Source organism: Oncorhynchus mykiss, chromosome 4 (genome assembly GCF_057628025.1).
Source record: "Oncorhynchus mykiss isolate SJ-2025 chromosome 4, ASM5762802v1, whole genome shotgun sequence".
Lineage (NCBI taxonomy): Eukaryota > Metazoa > Chordata > Actinopteri > Salmoniformes > Salmonidae > Oncorhynchus > Oncorhynchus mykiss.
This window is the reverse complement of record NC_143025.1, coordinates 23,434,168-23,454,066: the sequence shown is the minus strand read 5'-3', so window position 1 is coordinate 23,454,066 and position 19,899 is coordinate 23,434,168. Positions and strand designations below refer to the sequence as shown.

At 40.4% G+C, this 19,899-nt stretch overlaps 1 protein-coding gene across 18 annotated transcripts in view; it reads left to right on the top strand.

Annotated features, from left to right (window-relative positions):
• LOC110521548 (leucine-rich repeat-containing protein 7) overlaps positions 1-10,270 on the top strand; it is a 138,698-nt gene extending 128,428 nt beyond the window's left edge. For 4 of the 18 annotated variants that reach the window (XM_036968959.2, XM_021599153.3, XM_021599155.3 and 1 more), the window contains 4 exons: positions 3,883-4,155; positions 4,520-4,612; positions 5,856-5,930; positions 9,715-10,270. In XM_036968959.2, the coding sequence (XP_036824854.2) occupies positions 3,883-4,155; positions 4,520-4,612; positions 5,856-5,930; positions 9,715-9,822 (549 nt within the window). In that variant the 3' untranslated portion in view covers positions 9,823-10,270. Of the gene's footprint in view, positions 1-3,882; positions 4,156-4,519; positions 4,613-5,855; positions 6,169-9,714 lie in introns of those variants that run through there. The other 14 variants (XM_090231535.1, XM_090231529.1, XM_090231534.1 and 11 more) reach the window with 6 other exon arrangements.
• Positions 10,271-19,899: the final 9,629 nt, after the last annotated feature.

Genomic DNA, 19,899 nt, shown 5'->3' with positions numbered 1-19,899 from the left:
TCTATGAACTTTACGGATACAATTTGAATTTTTTGCCTGCCTGTTGTGACTGCGTTTGAGCCTGTGGATTACTGAAGAAAACATGCAAACAAAACTGAGGTTTTTGGATATAAAGAGAGACTTTATGAACAAAAGGAACGTTTATTGAATAAATGAATGTCTTCTGAGTGCAACCCTATAAAGATCATCAAAGGTAAGTGATTAATTTTATCTATATTTCTGACTTGTGTAACTCTTCTACTTGGCTGGTTACTGTTTGTAATGATTTGTCTGCTGGGCTATGTTCTCAAATAATCGTAAAGTATGCTTTTGCCGTAAAGCATTTTTGAAATCTGACACCGTGGTTGGATTCACAAGAAGTTAATCTTTAAACCTATGTAAAATAGTTGTATCTTTTCTGAATTTTAAAAATGTTGTATTTGAATTTGTTCTTCTGCAATCTCACTGGATGTTAGCCAGGTGGGACGCTAGCGCGTTGCCGGTGTTGCCGGGCTGCATGGCCTGGATTAACCTCTACACCACCAGAGGAGCGGAGGAGTAGGATCAGGGTGCGGTTAAAGGCTATAAGAACTGGTTGTTTAGTGCGTTCGGAACAGACAATAAAAGGAACAGATTTCTGGGCGTGGAAGAATAGATCCAAGGCATAATGTACAGACAAGGGTATGGTAGGATGTGAATACAGTGGAGCTAAACCTAGGCAATGAGTGACGATGAGTGGGGTTTTGTCTCTAGAGGCACCAGTTAAGCCAGGTGAGGTCACGGCATGTGTGGGGGGTGGGACTCCAGGGCTATCTAAGGCATATTGAGCAGGGCTGGGGGCTCTGCAGTGAAATAAGACAATATTTATTGACTTAGGGGGTTGAATACTTATGGAATCAAGATATATTAGTGTTTTATTTTCCATTAATTGACAACAATTTTGTGTAGAACCTTGTCAAAAAATGTAAATTAAATCCTTTTAAATCCCACTTTGTTACACAACAAAATGTTGAAAAAGTCTGTGTGTGATTACATTCTGAAGGCACTTGTAAAACCATATGCGTCATGATTCCCGGTCTTGTCCCTTTTGTACTTCTTAAGGTTCCTCCACCTTTTTTTTATTTATTTTTAAATGGGCTCATTTATTTACTTTTATACAACGGGTGTGTCTAATCCTGAATGCTGATTGGTTAAAACCGCATTCCAGCCAGTGTCCATTCCACAAGTCACCACCGCCTAAATCTATGACGTTAAAATTCTTATTTACTCTGTTCCATCGGACTGCACAATCCACTGTCTCATCAGCCCAGCCAGGCAATTTATAAACTTGATCTCCACTATAAAAACATCTAGACATTATCTCACATTTCTTTTACACTAACATTTCGCTTTCAACAGCGGAGATTTGTATAAACCTTGTTGTCTGTCTTTCTGACATTTTACAACATTGTTTCAGTTTTGAAATTCGATCTCCAGCTGTCCCATATAAATAAACGTGTCGGGATGAGACAAACAGCTAGGCAGCATTTCTCAGTCAGTCGAAATCATATTATTCAGCTGGCATCATTTTTCTTGATATATATACAAAGACATTTCTTTTTTTAAAGGTATAAAAAACCGAAGTGCAGCTAGTTTGTAGTTTTTCCAGTTTCAGTTTGAAGTGATTGTGTTAGCTGTGTTGTTGGCTAGCTCCTCTGAAACAACAGTGTCCTTATGAGTGAGTACTTTTTGTATGCCAGGCAAAATCAAGAGTCAATAGCTCATTGTTATGGATGTATCCAAATAAATGTCACTAGAAAACTGCTTAAACAAATGCAAATGCAGCTACTTTGCTGATATTCTGGCTGCACTTTTGACGTGACTGTAAGTTAGTCGTAGTTGGCAAGCAAGAGATAAGAAAGTTGCCAGGTAGCATTCCAGTGGAACATTGCGGCCATAGATACAGGACAAAAAGACTGAAAGACTGGGTCACGCCTCTAGCAACCGAACCGATAGAATGAACGACCAGCCGGCTTAGGTAGCAACCCTAGATTTATGTCGGGACTATATCTTGTGGAAGGATGAAATAGTATGAATAAATTCATCAAAAGAACGTTTTTAATGAAAATATGTCAATCATTATTTGAATATGTTGGTCATGCAAATTCTCTAAAAAGGCTTATGGTAGAGAAATTAACATTAATTAACATTAGCTCTGGTGAACATTCCTGCAGTCAGCATGCCAATTGCACGCTCCCTCAACTTGAACATACAATATGTAGAAAGAACGTAGCCGGTGTTTGGAGGATATATTGGCACAATCCCCGTGCCAATATATCCTCCAAACACCGGCTTCTCGGTCATTATCACTTAAGTGATTGCTACAGTATGTCAATGTTTTTAAATGTCAGGAGTCATTTCTAAGCTCCATGATTCATTCCAGCAGCGCTCTATTCTTGTTTGGTCTCCATGGCAACCTCTGTTTGTCAGTGTCTTAGTCACTTCACTGTGGTCACATTCTAACCATCAGTGTAAGAATAATGAAAAGTTAGACCAGGGACTTCAATCTGCTTTAAAACCTATGGCCTTCATGTAGATTTCTACCTCAAATACCTCGTACCTCTTCACATTGATCTGGTACTGTGTAGGTTCATTCTTGTGCATTTTATTTTATTCCTCTTGTGGAATGCCTAAGCGCCATAATTCATTCCAGCAGTGCTCCATTCTTGCCTGGTCTCCATGGCAACCTCTGTTTGTCAGTGTCTTAGTCATTTCATTGTGGTCACATTCTAACCATCAGTGCAAGAATAATGATAAGGGTAGACCAGGGGCTTCCTCTGAATTATTAATGCACAGAGAAAACTGTGGGTTGTGTGTCCTGTTTTATTACTTACATTGAACAAAAATATAAATGCAACATGTAAAGTGTTGGTCACATGTTTCATCAGCTGAAATAAAAGATCCCATAAGTGTTACATATTCACAAAAAGCTTATTTCTCTCAAATTGTGTGCACAAATGTGTTTACATCCCTGTTGGTGAGCATTTCTCCTTTACCAAGATAATCCATCTACCTGACAGGTGTGGCATATCAAGAAGGTGATGAAACATCATGACCATTACACAGGTGCCCCTTGTGCTGGGGACAATAAAAGGCCCTCTAAAACAACACACTGCCACAGATGTTCAAGTTTTGAGGTAGTGTGCAGTTGGCATGCTGACTGCAGGAATGTTCACCAGATCTGTTGCCAGAGAATTGAATGTTAATTTCTCCACCATAAGCCGCCTCCAACTTCCTTTTAGAGAATTTGGCAGTACATCCAACCGGTCTCACAACATCAGACGTTGGTTTTATAATGTCAACGTTGTGAACAGAGTGATCCATGGTGGCAGTGGGGTTATGGTATGGGCAGGTGTAAGCTATGGACAACAAACACAATTGCATTTTATTGATGGCAATTGACTGATTTCGTCATATGAACTGTAAAATTCAGTAAAATCTTTGAAATTGTTGCATGTTGCGTTTATATTTTTTGTTCAGTATATATCATGTAGACGACACTGAAGTGGCCTTGTTAGTTTTTAAATCGGTTTGAAATCATGTACATATCTACCTCAAATACCTCGTAACTCTGCATATTGATCTGGTACTCCCTGTATATAGCTCCTTTCTTGTGTATTTTATTTTATTCCTCTTGTGTTACTATTTTATTTTAATTATTACTTTTAAACTGCACTATTGGGAAGGGCCCGTAAGCAAGCATTTCACGGTAAAGTCTACACCAGTTGTATTCAGGGCATGTGACAAATAACATTTATTTTGAAGGAACGTTTCTATGTGGTAATTCAGGTTTGAAGAAGCATGCTGCACCTCATCTGTATGTTATCTGCCATTTTGTAAGACGTGACGTTTGCATCTTTGCAGCTTCCTGACTCTTTGCCTAACGGGTTGAATTACCCACAGGCAGGCGGCCACCACCACCACCCCCACCAATCACAGACCATGATCGTGACATCCACATCGGCCACACCCCCACACCGCTCAGTGCGGGACCAGCAGTATGAGGGTGCCATCAACAAGATATCCATCCAACAGTACCAGTCTCCCCTGCCCATGGCCACCACCACCCGTCCCCAGAGTGCACGCTGCCTCATCCAGACCAAAGGCCAGAAGAGCATGGACGACTTCCAGGAGCAGGTTGGCCATTACTCTTTCTCTCTCTTTCTCTCTCTATCTGTCTCTTTGATTGTCTCAGTGTTTCTCTCTCTCTCTCTCTCTCTCTCTGTCTCTATATGTCTCTTTGATTGTCTCGGTGTTTCTCTTTCTTTCTCTGTTTTTGTCTGTCTGTGTTTCTCTCGATCACCCCCTCCATTTCAATCATCTTTTCACTCTTTCTCCCGCTCTCTCCCTTTCTCTCAATCTGTCACCAACAGATCTCTGAGAGGCCTATATTATGGCTAGCGGTATATAGAGAGGAGAGATGTTGCACCATGTAATTGCACAGTTATACAATACCAAATGTCTATTTTTGGCATGATGTTGTTTTTGTGTCTTTTGGCAGTTCTGTGTGCGGATAGAGAAGAATCCAGGTTTAGGGTTCAGCATCTCAGGGGGAATCAGTGGCCAAGGGAACCCTTTCAAGCCTTCTGACATGGTAAGATTAAAGCAACTAAATGTTCTCTGTGTGCATCTGATTCTGTGCAGTCTGTGCCACAGGAACATGTTCCATTTTTCTCTTATTCCTTAAGGTGTTTCAATAACCACTGCACATCACTGTCTGTTTCACTTCAGAGTTTCCATGGTAACAGGTGCTGCTGCATTGCTGTATGGGGTGCTGCAGTTGACTTGGTTAACTTTGAACCGTTTTGTTATATGCCAATGATGAGCAAGAATCAAGAAAAGGCAACACTTTTGCAGCAATGATTTGTAATGTAGTCAGTCATAAGGTTGGCGAATGTCAAATAGTTCAATAATGTATTGTTGCCATGTAACAGCAAAGAAAAGAACCAGTGAGAAAAATGTTTATAGATTTCCATTTAGAATTTTCCGAAATCAGTTATGTTGTTGCCACTGGCAACATTTTCTCTTATTATTCGTTTTAAAATATCAAAGCCTAGTTTTTTCTCATTGACATTAGATTTGTATGGGGAAGGTCTTGTAAGCCATAGGAATTGAACTCAGATTCAATTTTGTAAAAATTGTTATAGCCATTGAATGTGTTGTATATTTTGTGTGCATATCATCTCCCATCTTAACACCCCACTGAAAGGTGGTGCATGCTGATTGCTGAGGATATCTTCTGAGAGCCTGCTTTCCCGTGATGCCTCAAGGAGTCCCTGCTGTAATAATACCTGAGTCATTAGATGATAGTAACGTAATTCGGGTTCAAGTGAGGTTTAACTGCGTTGATTGAGGCTCTTCATATAGTATTATATAGTTTAAACGCATGCAAAGATTGGTATACTTATAATCTCTGCCTTGACTAGCCATTTTTTGGAAACATGCAATGGAAAAAACATCCCCCCCCAGTGTCCATATTTTTGGAAATATAGATTTTTTTTTAAAGTAACTATTTTAGTACTGTTAAAATGTTTTCATTAAAGGTAGATGTAAATGCCATGTAAGTACACCTAGTTCTTGAATTTAACCAACAGCACACATAGACTTCCATTTTTTTTTTTAGATTGTGAAAAATCCTTATGATAGTTGTCTGCTTTTTACAGACTAGTTAAACCTATCAAGTTTATGTTTGCAACAGCATGTCAATCAAAATCACGCACAGATCTTGAGTTTGAGGAAAATACAAACAAAAGCAACAAACAACCAGTTTGAAAGGCACAGATTCTAAACCATCTTCACCATGTGGTTCCTAATCTCATATCACTTTTGACTTATAGGGTATCTTTGTTACTAGGGTACAGCCTGATGGACCGGCCTCCAACCTGCTACAGCCTGGGGACAAAATACTGAAGGTAACCGTGTTCTTCATCACCGCATCGATCATCGTTGTCCTCTGAGTCTGTGAGCGCATCCTCCCTCCTCCACATTGCCTGTAGAGGCTTTGCATGTGGCATTTTGTGCTGGATGTACGTGTGTCTAGCCAAGTGAGCATGGTCAAACCTGTCAAACCTCCAACATGCTTTACTTGTCCCTAAGTCAGACAAAAGGAAGAGTGGTTATTGTTTCCTAATAAAGGCCAATGGAAACAGATTTAATCTAAGTGGATCACATACAAGTAACTTTACTGATATGATAAGATTCCTAATGTGATGTTTTAGATGCCTGAAAACGAAGTAGTAACCAGCAATGTAATGTGCTGGATGAATTGGTTTGTTTCTGAAATACTAGTGAAGGTCAAAGTACAACCTGGCCCGTATCTACAAAGCGTCTAATAGTAGAAAATTGGTTGTGCTGAGAATAGAGACATTTTACTCCTACTCTTATGAGTAAAAATAAAAGCTATGCATGAAGCCTCTTTCATAAGAGTCCCACCTAGTCGCCAGATATTTAGGAGACCTCATGAGCTGTCCTAACAAGTGAAGACTAACCAGCAGATGTCTTGATAATAGAAAAGTGTAGCACGGCAGCGAGTCAGTAGTTACTAGCTCTGACTTTGCTAATGGCTACTTTATTGAGGAAAAATGTACTCACTATGACTGTGATATGTGGTTGTCCCACCTAGCTATCTTCAGATGAATGCACTGCATGTCGCTCTGGATAAGAGCTTCTGCTAAATGACAAAAATGCAAAATGTTCCTGCGCCACATGTAATTGCTTTGGAGTGGTTAAAAGAAGAAATATCAAAACATACAGTGCCTTGCGAAAGTATTCGGCCCCCTTGAACTTTGCGACCTTTTGCCACATTTCAGGCTTCAAACATAAAGATATAAAACTGTATTTTTTTGTGAAGAATCAACAACAAGTGGGACACAATCATGAAGTGGAACGACATTTATTGGATATTTCAAACTTTTTTAACAAATCAAAAACTGAAATATTGGGCGTGCAAAATTATTCAGCCCCTTTACTTTCAGTGCAGCAAACTCTCTCCAGAAGTTCAGTGAGGATCTCTGAATGATCCAATGTTGACCTAAATGACTAATGATGATAAATACAATCCACCTGTGTGTAATCAAGTCTCCGTATAAATGCACCTGCACTGTGATAGTCTCAGAGGTCCGTTAAAAGCGCAGAGAGCATCATGAAGAACAAGGAACACACCTGGCAGGTCTGAGATACTGTTGTGAAGAAGTTTAAAGCCTGATTTGGATTTCCCAAGCATTAAACATCCCAAGGAGCACTGTGCAAGCGATAATATTGAAATGGAAGGAGTATCAGACCACTGCAAATCTACCAAGACCTGGCCGTCCCTCTAAACTTTCAGCTCATACAAGGAGAAGAATGATCAGAGATGCAGCCAGGAGGCCCATGATCACTCTGGATGGACTGCAGAGATCTACAGCTGAGGTGGGAGACTCTGTCCATAGGACAACAATCAGTCGTATATTGATGGAGTCTGCAAAAGACCTGAGACTGGGACGGAGATTTGTCTTCCAACAAGACAATGATCCAAAACATAAAGCAAAATCTACAATGGAATGGTTCAAAAATAAACATATCCAGGTGTTAGAATGGCCAAGTCAAAGTCCAGACCTGAATCCAATCGAGAATCTGTGGAAAGAACTGAAAACTGCTGTTCACAAATGCTCTCCATCCAACCTCACTGAGCTCGAGCTGTTTTGCAAGGAGGAATGGGAAAAAATTTCAGTCTCTCGATGTGCAAAACTGATAGAGACACACCCCAAGCGACTTACAGCTGTAATCACAGCAAAAGGTGGCGCTACAAAGTATTAACTTAAGGGGGCTGAATAATTTTGCACGCCCAATTTTTCAGTTTTTGATTTGTTAAAAAAGTTTGAAATATCCAATAAATGTCGTTCCACTTCATGATTGTGTCCCACTTGTTGTTGATTCTTCACAAAAAAATACAGTTTTATGTCTTTATGTTTGAAGCCTGAAATGTGGCAAAAGGTCGCAAAGTTCAAGGGGGCCGAATACTTTCGCAAGGCACTGTATCTGATCAATCCATTAGTAATCTAGACCTAGACTACATGCAACAATTCCCCCTTGTGCTTTTCACAATGATTTCACACAAGGGCAATTTCCCATGATATTCAAACACTTACAGTATTAACCACTAGACTAATAAATAAACACAATATTTTTCTTTCAATTATTTAATTAACATACATAAAGTTATTTCAAGTTATCCCTTTGGAGCACAATATCACATTGGTAAAAAGATTCCTAAATTGACCATGCCTATCGTTTGGGCAATTGAAGGCAACTAGGGCCTATGTTAGCTTTGATTGTGTTTGATGAAAATGATACAACCTGACTTGATGCCTACTGTGCCAAAGCGATATAGAGTTGTTTAACGGGAGTGACGAGTGTGTTGATATAACGGTAATATTATAGAAATTTAACTTTTAACAATTATCATAATTGGTTAAAAAAAGGTTATGCAGGCCAACATAGTAGGCAATAATTAAGAATAGGCAAAGTTATCGTGTCGGGTGAAAATGATTTCAAACATTTTACCATTTCAACATTTCGTGTAGCCTACAGTCACATTCAACATTATCAGAAGTGTGATATAGTTCACAGCTGGCGATGCTTCATCGCGATTGGTTATTCCCAATCAAACAATATCAATGTGCGTCATCACTATATTTCCTTTACGGCACCTCAAACTCTCATGATTACCAGCTGAGTGAAACTTGTAAATTGATTAAATGACTCCTGTGTTTGTCAGAGCAGCGTCTTAACATCCATCTTAAAACCTACTCTGAGCTGGGTTTTTTGTTGTCTTAAACCAATTTTTAATAGGATTCCTAGCATATTTCCTGAGATGCTTTGTGGATACGTCACCTTACCTCAACTTTTTTGATAACCTTGAAAGCCCTGCAGCCATTTTTTCTCAACTATTTTCTTCTTTTGAGTCTTCCCTTCTACTTCAGTATCATCAGATCCCTGAGTCTCTTTTTCTAAATATTTCAGGAGTCAACCTTTTAGGAAGAGCATAAGAGCTCTGCCACCCCATGCGATAAGACACGAATTACACACTATGATGTGGTGTTGTATTTAGCTTAGGTAGACGGCTGTTATTTTAAAGGGAACTCACCATCACACATACGTACATAGGATTGACGCTGTCAAAGTAAGTGTTTACCATAGTGCAGAGAGGGAACTGTACCCTTTGTAGATTGTCAGATTCCTGGTCCATGTGAAGCTACTGTCGAGGCTAGTCAAACACCTGACAGTGAAGCCTACATGAACAAGCCAGGCTCTCTGTGCCAATACAATTGAATGGGATTGGAAAAGTCCCTACAGTTATTGGCATGTCTCTTGTATCTCTGTGGCTTTAAATGTGTGCTAGTAGAAGCCCTCGCCCCTTGCCCACCCGTAGCCTGCAGAAGCAGAAACCTCTCTTCTCTCTCCACAGATGCAAGTGTTAGCTGAAGGACATACCTCTAAAGATCCACTTCTCTCCTCCTTCTCTCCTTTACAGCATGACCTCCTCCTCTTCCTGTGTGCATCTCTCTGCTTTGTCTCTCCTCTTTTCCTTGACAGTGTTGTTTGTTTATCTCCTCTGAGCTAGGGCTGTTCCCAGTCCTCTCCGTGCCGCCCTGCCCCGCCCTGCCACTTCTCACTCACGTCACTCTGTTCACCCTCTGCTTAATTTTTGCATTGCAGGCCAATGGACATAGTTTTTTACACATGGAACATGAAACTGCTGTGTCTCTTCTGAAGAATTTCCAGAAAACTGTGGACTTAGTAATCTTGAGGGAGAGCACAATTTAAATATTTTTTTATAACACCATTGCTTCTCTCCCAACGGGTTGTGGAAATGTATACAACCAGTTTTTATCTAGGAACAGTGACATTTGCCGATTGCTGGACCAATGGCAAGTACTAGTGCCAAATGTACTATAGGATACATATCTTATAACTTATCTATGAATTTTATGTAAACAGGAATTGTATCTCTTGAGTTGATGTGAAGGAAAGTCATTTTTGTCATTCAGCCTGAGGCTATAGGTTGGAGCAATTTTCTTAGTTTTTATTTGGACATTTTTTGCGTATTTATATTGCCTTTTATTTTGTACCTTTTTCATTGTAGCTTCTCATTTTACTCTCAGAGCATGAAAACACACTAGCTCTTTAGGAATTCTAATCACCATAAACACTGCCTCAACTTTGTATATGCCGTGGGTAAATATTTTAATTCACAATAAAGACATGAACAGTAGCGAGAGGATTGGTACAGAAATAAAATGTTTACAATGTTCTTAAATTGTTTAAATTAAATGTTAAAAATAAATAAAAATCCTACCTTAATACAGGGCCAATTTATCAACAATTATTATTTAATTATTATAGGTTTTCCCACCGGTTTATTTCATTAGTGTATTAACACTATATTGATTGTTATACCCAACCAGTCACTACATTATATAAGGTAGATTTTTGGTAGTTGCTCAATAATGTATATGTTTGCACAAATTAGCTACATTTTAAAAGTAGAAGCAATATTCAATCCCACATCTGAAAGGGTTTATTTTAGATTACAAGACTACCCTACAGGGCCATCTGCTGGCTACATTGTGTTTACACGTATGTGCTGCAATTGCACCAAGGAGTATGTAATGTCACACACCCCCATATTCAACTCCTAAAGAATTTCCATACAGAAAAGTTGTAACATTGTTTCTCATCTGTTTGTGTTAAAAACAAAATAGTTTGTTCACAATGATTTGAAGTAATTTTGCTGAGCTTTTCAGCACCACTCTGTAGAACACAAATGACTGTCGGTGTCTTCATTTTAAGCTCAGTTTATTATGAGAATGCACTATTGGAAAAGTATTCATGTGAGAATTATGTATATATATTTTTTAACAATGCTGCTGACCAGAATAGGCATTTCACTCTGTTCCATTTCTGGATGGATGTTCATTTTAAGTTCTGACATTACAGCATGCTTTCATGGTTATAATGGTCTTTGGATATGTTTTTTGGATACATTCTCTGTGTTTTCAAATTTTGGGATCTCTCTCATAAAGAAGTTTCTCTCATTGCAAACCGGTGAGGTTTACAAAGAGACGTTATTATATTGTGACATTTGGTGCCCTTTTATTACAATCAAAATCATATACCTTATGAGCCCTAACAATGTTTCATTACTATTTTTGTCAAATGTAGCATCAATTGTGACATTCTTGAGCAAAACCAAGCACCTATAATCCTATGGAGGGACCCTGGTTGAATTTGTGCCAAGCTAAGCTGGTACGTTGTACTTCAATATCCAGTAAATTACGAGTTAAAATATTCAAGATATTGTGAGAAAGTTTGATAATATAATTATTTTTACTAAATGTTTTCAGGTTATTATTCAGAATATATTGATATACCTTAGCTTTGCTCAAATTGCGAGATTTTATAAGGACAATGAAAAAGTATAGGTGAAGTACTTATGACTTGGAGAATAAAAGCTGTGCTATCAAATGTATAAAACCATATTTCTACAGTAATTGTGAATTTGTGTTATACAAATATATTATATATATATATATATATATATATATGAATATAAAAGAGTAATTTTTGTATATGTTTAAAATACAATTAAATATAAAGTGAATATATGGTACTATTCTGTCTAATTGCGGTGTTGATGTAAATAATGGTGACTGAAAACAAATTGAGATAATTTATTCATATAGATTGTGAATGTACTCCAAGCTTTTGCAGTATGAAGACTAACTGGACTTGAATGCTGCTTCATTTTTTGTGCAAAAAGTAATTTTAACTATTGAAAGACAATAATTCTGTTTAGTTGGACAAATTTAGTGACCGTTTATTGTACTATTTATTTGCACATGCAAGTTTAATCCTTCCATTCTTTTTATGTATTAACACAAAGATTGGTGAAGTGTGTGTAATATATATATACACTGCTCAAAAAAATAAAGGGAACACTAAAATAACACATCCTAGATCTGAATTAATGAAATATTCTTATTAAATACTTTTTTCTTTACATAGTTGAATGTGCTGACAACAAAATCACACAAAAATTATCAATGGAAATCAAATTTATCAACCCATGGAGGTCTGGATTTGGAGTCACACTCAAAATTAAAGTGGAAAACCACACTACAGGCTGATCCAACTTTGATGTAATGTCCGTAAAACAAGTCAAAATGAGGCTCAGTAGTGTGTGTGGACCCACGTGCCTGTATGACCTCCCTACAACGCCTGGGCATGCTCCTGATGAGGTGGCGGATGGTCTCCTGAGGGATCTCCTCCCAGACCTTGACTAAAGCATCCGCCAACTCCTGGACAGTTGGTGGATGGAGCGAGACATGATGTCCCAGATGTGCTCAATTGGATTCAGGTCTGGGGAACGGGCGGGCCAGTCCATAGCATCAATGCCTTCCTCTTGCAGGAACTCTTGCATTAGGAGGAACCCAGGGCCAACCGCACCAGCAAATGGTCTCACAAGGGGTCTGAGGATCTCATCTCGGTACCTAATGGCAGTCAGGCTACCTCTGGCAAGCACAAAGACATGCCACCCCACACCATGACTGACCCACTGCCAAACCGGTCATGCTGGAGGATGTTGCAGGCAGCTGAACGTTCTCCACGGCGTCTCCTGACTCTGTCACGTCTGTCACATGTGCTCAGTGTGAAGCTGCTTTCATCTGTGAAGAGCACAGGACGCCAGTGGCGAATTTGCCAATCTTGGTGTTCTCTGGCAAATGCCAAACGTCCTGCACGGTGTTGGGCTGTAAGCACAACCCCCACCTGTGGACGTCGGGCCCTCATACCACCCTCATGGACTCTGTTTCTGACCGTTTGAGCAGACACATGCACATTTGTGGCCTGCTGGAGGTCATTTTGCAGGACTCTGGCAGTGCATCTCCTGCTCCTCCTTGCACAAAGGCGGAGGTAGCGGTCCTGCTGCTGGGTTGTTGCCCTCCTACGGCCTCCTCCACGTCTCCTGATGTACTGGCCTGTCTCCTGATAGCGCCTCCATGCTCTGGACACTATGCTGACAGACACAGCAAACCTTCTTGCCACAGCTCGCATTGATGTGCCATCCTGCACTACCTGAGCCACTTGTGTGGGTTGTAGACTCCGTCTCATGCTACCACTAGAGTGAAAGCACCGCCAGCATTCAAAAGTGACCAAAACATCAGCCAGGAAGCATAGGAACTGAGAAGTGGTCTGTGGTCACCACCTGCAGAACCACTCCTTTATTGGGGGTGTCTTGCTAATTGCCTATAATTTCCACCTGTTGTCTATTCCATTTGCACAACAGCATGTGGAATTTATTGTCAATCAGTGTTGCTTCCTAAGTGGACAGTTTGATTTCACAGAAGTGTGATTGACTTGGAGTTACATTGTGTTGTTTAAGTGTTCCCTTAATTTTTTTTGAGCAGTGTATATACACACAGCACCAGTCAAAAGTTTGGACACACCTACGCATTCAAGGGTTTTTCTTTATTTTTACTCTTTCCTATATTGTAGCGAAGACATCAAAACTACAAAATAACACATGTAGTAACCAAAAACGTGTTAAACAAATCAACATATGTTTATATTTGAGATTCTTCATAGTAGCCACCCTTTGCCTTGATGACAGTTTTGCACACCCTTGTCTTTACCTGGAATGCTTTTCCAACAATCTTGAAGGAATTCCCACATATGCTGAGCACTTGTTGGCTACTTTTCCATCACTCTCCTTATTGGTCAAATAATCCTTACACAGCCTGGAGGTGTGTTGGGTCATTGTCCTGTTGAAAAAAAAGATAGTCCCACTATGCGCAAACCAGATGGAATGGTGTATCGCTGCAGAATGCTGTGGTTGCCATGCTGGTTAAGTGTGCCTTGAATTTGAAATAAATCACTGACAGTGTCACCAGTAAAGCACCCCCACGCCATCACACCTCCTCCATGCTTCATGGTGGGAACCACACATGTGGAGATAATCCGCTCACCTACTCTGCGTCTCACAAATACACTGCGGTTGGAACGAATAATCTCAAATTTGGATTCATCAGACCTAAGGACAGATTTCACCACAGGTCTAATGTCCATTGCTTGTGTTTCTTGGCCCAAGCAAGTCTCTTATTATTATTGATGTCCTTTAGAAGTGGTTTCTTTGCAGCAATTCGACCATGAAGGCCTGATTCACAAAGTCTTCTCTGAACAGTTGATGTTGAGATGTGTCTGTTACTTGAATTCTGTGAGGTGCAATCTGAGGTGCAGTTAATTGCAGATTTCTGAGGCTGGTAACTCTAATGAACTTATCTTCTGCAGATGAGGTAACTCTGGGTCTTCCTTACCTGTGGCGGTCCTCATGAGAGCCAGTTTCATCATAGCACTTAATGGTTTTTGCGACTGCACTTGAAGAAACCCCCCCCCCAAAAAAAGTCCTGATTGACTGACCTTCATGTCTTCAAGTAATGATGTCTCTTTGCTCATTTGAGATGTTCTTGCCATAATATGGACTTTGTCTTTTACCAAATAGGGCTAACTTCTGTAAATCAAATCAAATGTTATTTGTCACATACACATGGTTAGCAGATGTTAATGCGAGTGTAGCGAAATGCTTGTGCTTCTAGTTCCGACAATGCAGTAATATCTAACAAGTAATCTAACAATTTCACAACAACTAACTTATACACACAACTGTAAAGGAATTAATAAGAATATGTACATAAAAATAAAAAGGATGAGCGATGGCCAAATGGCATAGGCAAGATGCAGTAGATGGTATAGAGTACAGTATATACATATGAGATGAGTAGTGAAGGGTATGTAAACATTATAGAAAGTGGCATAGTTTAAAGTGACTAGTGATACATTTATTACATTCATTCAGTCAGTATGTTGGCAGCAGCCACTCAATGTTAGTGATGGCTGTTTAACAGTCTGATGGCCTTGAGATAGAAGCTATTTTTCAGTCTCTCGGTCCCAGCTTTGATGCACCTGTACTGACCTCGCCTTCTGGATGATAGCGGGGTGAACAGGCAGTGGCTCGGGTGGTTGTTGTCCTTGATGATCTTTTTGGCCTTTGTGTGACATCGGGTGGTGTAGGTGTCCTGGAGAGCAGGTAATTTTCCCCCAGTGATGTGTTGTGCAGACTTCACTACCCTCTGGAGAGCCTTACAGTTGTGGGCAGAGCAGTTGTCGTATACAGCCCGACAGGATGCTCTCAATTGTGCATCTGTAAGTGTGTGTGAGTGTTTTTGGTGGTAAGCCGAATCTCTTCAGCCTCCTGAGGTTGGAGGCGCTGTTGCGCCTTCTTCACCACACTGTCTGTGTGGGTGGACCATTTCAGTTTGTCCGCGATGTGTACGCCGAAGAACTTAAAACTTTCCACCTTCTCCACTACTGTCCCGTCGATGTGGATGGGGGGGTGCTCCCTCTGCTGTTTCCTGAAGTCCACGATCATCTCCTTTGTTTTGTTGACGTTGAATGTGAGGTTATTTTCCTGACACCACACTCCAAGGGCCCTCACCTCCTCCCTGTAGGCCGTCTCGTCGTTGTTGGTAATCGAGCCACACTGTAGTATCGTCTGCAAATTTGATGATTGAGTTGGAGGCGTATATGGCCACGCAGTCATGGGTGAACAGGGAGTGCAGGAGAGGGCTGAGGACGCACCCTTGTGGGGCCCCAGTGTTGAAGATCAGCGGGGGGAGATGTTGTTTCCTACCCTCACCACCTGGGGGCGGCCCGTCAGGAAGTCCAGGACCCAGTTGCACAGGGCGGGGTTGAGACCCAGGGTCTCGAGCTTAATGACAAGTTTGGTGGGTACTATGGTGTTAAATGCTGAGCTGTAATCGATGAACAGCATTCTTACATAGATATTCCTCTTGTCCAGATGGGTTAGGGCAGTGTGCAGTGTGATTGCGATTGCGTCGTCTGTGGACCTATTGGGTCTACGGGGTGAGTGCTACGGGGCGGTAGTCATTTAGCTCAGTTACCTTAGCTTTCTTGGGAACTGGAACAATGGTGGCCCTCTTGAAGCATGTGGGAACAGCAGACTGGGATAAGGATTGATTGAATATGTCCATAAACACACCAGCCAGCTGGTTTGCGCATGCTCTAAGGACGCGGCTAGGAATGCCGTCTGGGCCGGCAGCCTTGCGAGGATTAACGCGTTTAAATGCTTTACTCACGTTGGCTGCAGTGAAGGAGAGCCCGCAGGTTTTGGTAGCGGGCCGTGTCGTTGGCACTGTATTGTCCTCAAAGAGAGCAAAGAAGTTGTTTGATTTGTCTGGGAGCAGGACATCGTGGTCGGCGACGGGGCTGGTTTTCTTTTTGTAGTCCGTGATTGACTGTAGACCCTGCCACATACCTCTCGTGTCTGAGCCGTTGAATTGCGACTCTACTTTGACTATATACTGACGCTTAGCTTGTTTGATTGCCTTGCGGAGGGAATAGCTGCACTGTATTCGGTCATGTTTCCGGTCGCCTTGCCCTGATTAAAAGCAGTGGTTCGCGCTTTCAGTTTTGCACAAATGCTGTCATCAATCCACAGTTTCTGGTTGGAGAAGGTTTTAATAGTTGCTGTGGGTACAACATCACCGATGCACTTTTGCTAATAAACTCGTTCACTGAATCAGCGTATTCATCAATGTTATTGTTCGATGCTATGCAGAACATATCCCAGTCCACGTGATCGAAGCAATCTTGAAGCGTAGAATCAGATTGGTCGGAACAGCGTTGAACAGACCTGAGCACGGGCATTTCCTGTTTTAGTTTCTGTCTATAGATTGGGAGCAACAAAATGGAGTCGTGGTCAGATTTTCTGTAAGGAGGGTGGGACAGGGTTTTGTATGCGTCACAGAAGTTAGAGTAGCAATGGGCCAGGATTTTTTCCGCTCAAGTAGCGCATTCGAAATGCTGATAAAATTTAGGGAGTCTTGTTTTCAGATTAGCCTTGTTAAAATATATATATATACGGCTGTGATTATAATCAAAGAGAATTCTCTTGGTAGATAATGTGGTCGACATTTGATTGTAAGGAATTCTAGGTCAGGTGAGCAAAAGGACTTGAGTTCCTGTATGTTATGATCACACCACGTCTCGTTAATCATAAGGCCCGCCCTTCTTCTTACCAGAGAGATGTTTGTTTCTGTCGGCGCGATGCGTGAAGAAACCAGGTGGCTCTACCGACTCCGATAGTGTGTCTCGAGTGAGCCACGTTTCCATGAAAAAAAGAACGTTACAATCTCTGATGTCTCTCTGGAAGGCAACCCTTGCTTGGATTTCGTCTATCTTGTTGTCAAGAGACTGGATGTTGGCAAGTAGTAAACTCGGGAGCGGTGCCCGATGTGCCCGTCTACAGAGCCTGACCAGAAGACCACTTCTTCTGCCCCTCCTGCGGCGCCGCTGTTTTGGGTCGCCTGCTGGTATCCGATCTATTGTCCTGGGTGGTGGACCAAACAGAGGATCTGCTTCGGGAAAGTCGTGTTCCTGGCCGTAATGTTGTTAAGTTGACGTTGCTCTTATATCCAATAGTTCCTCCCGGCTGTATGTAATAAAACCTAAGATTTCCTGGGGTAACAATGTAAGAAATAATACATTAAAAAAAACAAAATACCCCATAGTTTCCTGAGAACGATAAGCGAGGCGGCCATCTCTGTCGGCGCCCCTACAATGTCACAACACAACTGATTGGCTCAAACGAATTAAGAAGGAATGAATTTCCACAAATTAACTTTTAACAAGGCACATCTGTTAATTGAAATGCATTCCAGGTGACTACCTCATGAAGCTGGTTGAGAGAATGCCAAGAGTGTGTAAAGCAGTCATCAAGGCAAAGGGTGGCTACTTTGAAGAATCTCAAATATAAAATATATTTTGATTTGTTTAACACTTTTTTGGTTACTACATGTTATGTGTTATTTAATAATGTGGATGTCTTCACTATGACTCTACAATGTAGAAAATAGTAAAAATAAAGAAAACCCCTGGAATAAGTAGGTGTGTCAACTTTTTACTGGTACTATATATATATATATATATGTATATATATATGTATATATGTATGTGGGGGGGATTTAGAATGCATTTTGCAGATGCTATCTGTAAATATTTAAGATACATTTTTATAAATAATATTTAAAATTGAACAAAAAATGTTGTGCAGCAAATAACAGAGCCATTTTCGGCTTTGGATGTAAATTTTTTCAGTATTTAAGAAGTGTTTTGAATAATGTATGAAAGTATATTGTACAAATAATAAAAATGTCACTTGTTATTCTCATGGTCCTCTGTGGTCTTTATATTGTACAATGATCATATCAAAAACAGTATTTCTTTCCCCTACTGTACATAATGAAGTTAATTTTAACATATTTCATATAATGCAGTTGTGTATGTTTGTGAGATGTTTATATGATAAGGCTGGTGGTATATTCTCACTGCCCTCCACACTTCACTTCACTTCATTACCACTAGGTGGTGTTGTATCACATGTGATACCGTTTAGAAAAAGAATAAAGACAACACTAACAAAGGATCAAAGCACCAAACACACCGCTGCTTTGTGCGCTTTTAATGTGGTTGGATTTGAATCCATATAGTTGTTCAAAAGTGACTGAAGAAGACAAATTACTTTTTTTTTAAAGGTACTGTAAACAATCTGAGTGTACAAAACAATAGGAGCACATTCCTAATATTGAGTTGGAACCCCTTTTGCCCTCAGAACAGCCTCACTTCGTCAATGAATGGCCTCTACAAGGTGTTGAAAGCATTCCACAGGGATTCTGGCCCATGCTGACTCCAATGCTTCCCACAGTTGTGTCAAGCTGGCTGGATGTCCTTTGGGTGGTGGACCATTCTTGACACACGGGAAACTGTTGAGCTTGAGAAACCCAGCAGGATAGCAGTTGTTGACACACTCAAACTGCCTGGCTCATTCTAACATACCCTGTTCAAAAGGCACCTAAATATTTATTCTTGCCCATTCACCTTCTGAATGGCACACATACACAATCCATGTCTCAAGGCTTAAAAATCCTTCTTTAACCCATATACACCACTTCATCTACACTGATTGAAATGGATTTAACAAGTTACTTCAATAAGGGATCATAGCTTTCACCTGGATTCACCTGGTCAGTCTATGTCATGGAAAGAGCAGGTGTTCCTAATTTGTACACTCTGTATCTCCACAGTGTCATTAGAAATGAATTCTTGAGAATCATAGAACACTTCTAAAGTCTGAGTGTCAAACAGGTCAAGGTAAATCAGAAATGTATCAGATTATCTTACAATAGCCATACATTCAAAAGTAAACCCATGCATTATGTTCTGAAACATTGAATGCAACATTTTTACAAAATAATAAGCTTGCTAGTACACATTTTGTTGAAAAATAACACTTATTTTTCTCCATATATAGAGAAAAATAAGCCGCACTAAGACAGGCTTTTCAGTTTGGAATGCCATGAAGCTTTGCTATTGGTTGATGATCTTGTAAACAATATTACAGCAGGGTCTCCTTATAGTTGTTGTTCAACAAACAACAAGATAAGTTACGCTTAAAATCATAGGCTCCAATGGCAAAATAAATGCAGTAAGCGTCCAGGTAGGAACCTGGTACAGCACCTCCGGAACAACTTAAAACCTGTCAAAATATGACATGTCAAATGAATCATCAGTATAACTCATTACGTGTGTATATTACGATGATTACATCCCTTTAATGTAAGAATTTCCCTGTACTGTTTTAGGCCTGCTGTATCCTGTCCATCTGATAAATAAACTTTGAAACCTTTACGATCTGAGTGTTTACCTGGTGAATGACAGTGTGATGTCAGAGACAAAGTCCCTCATCTCCACAACCGTGAAGACCAAGCA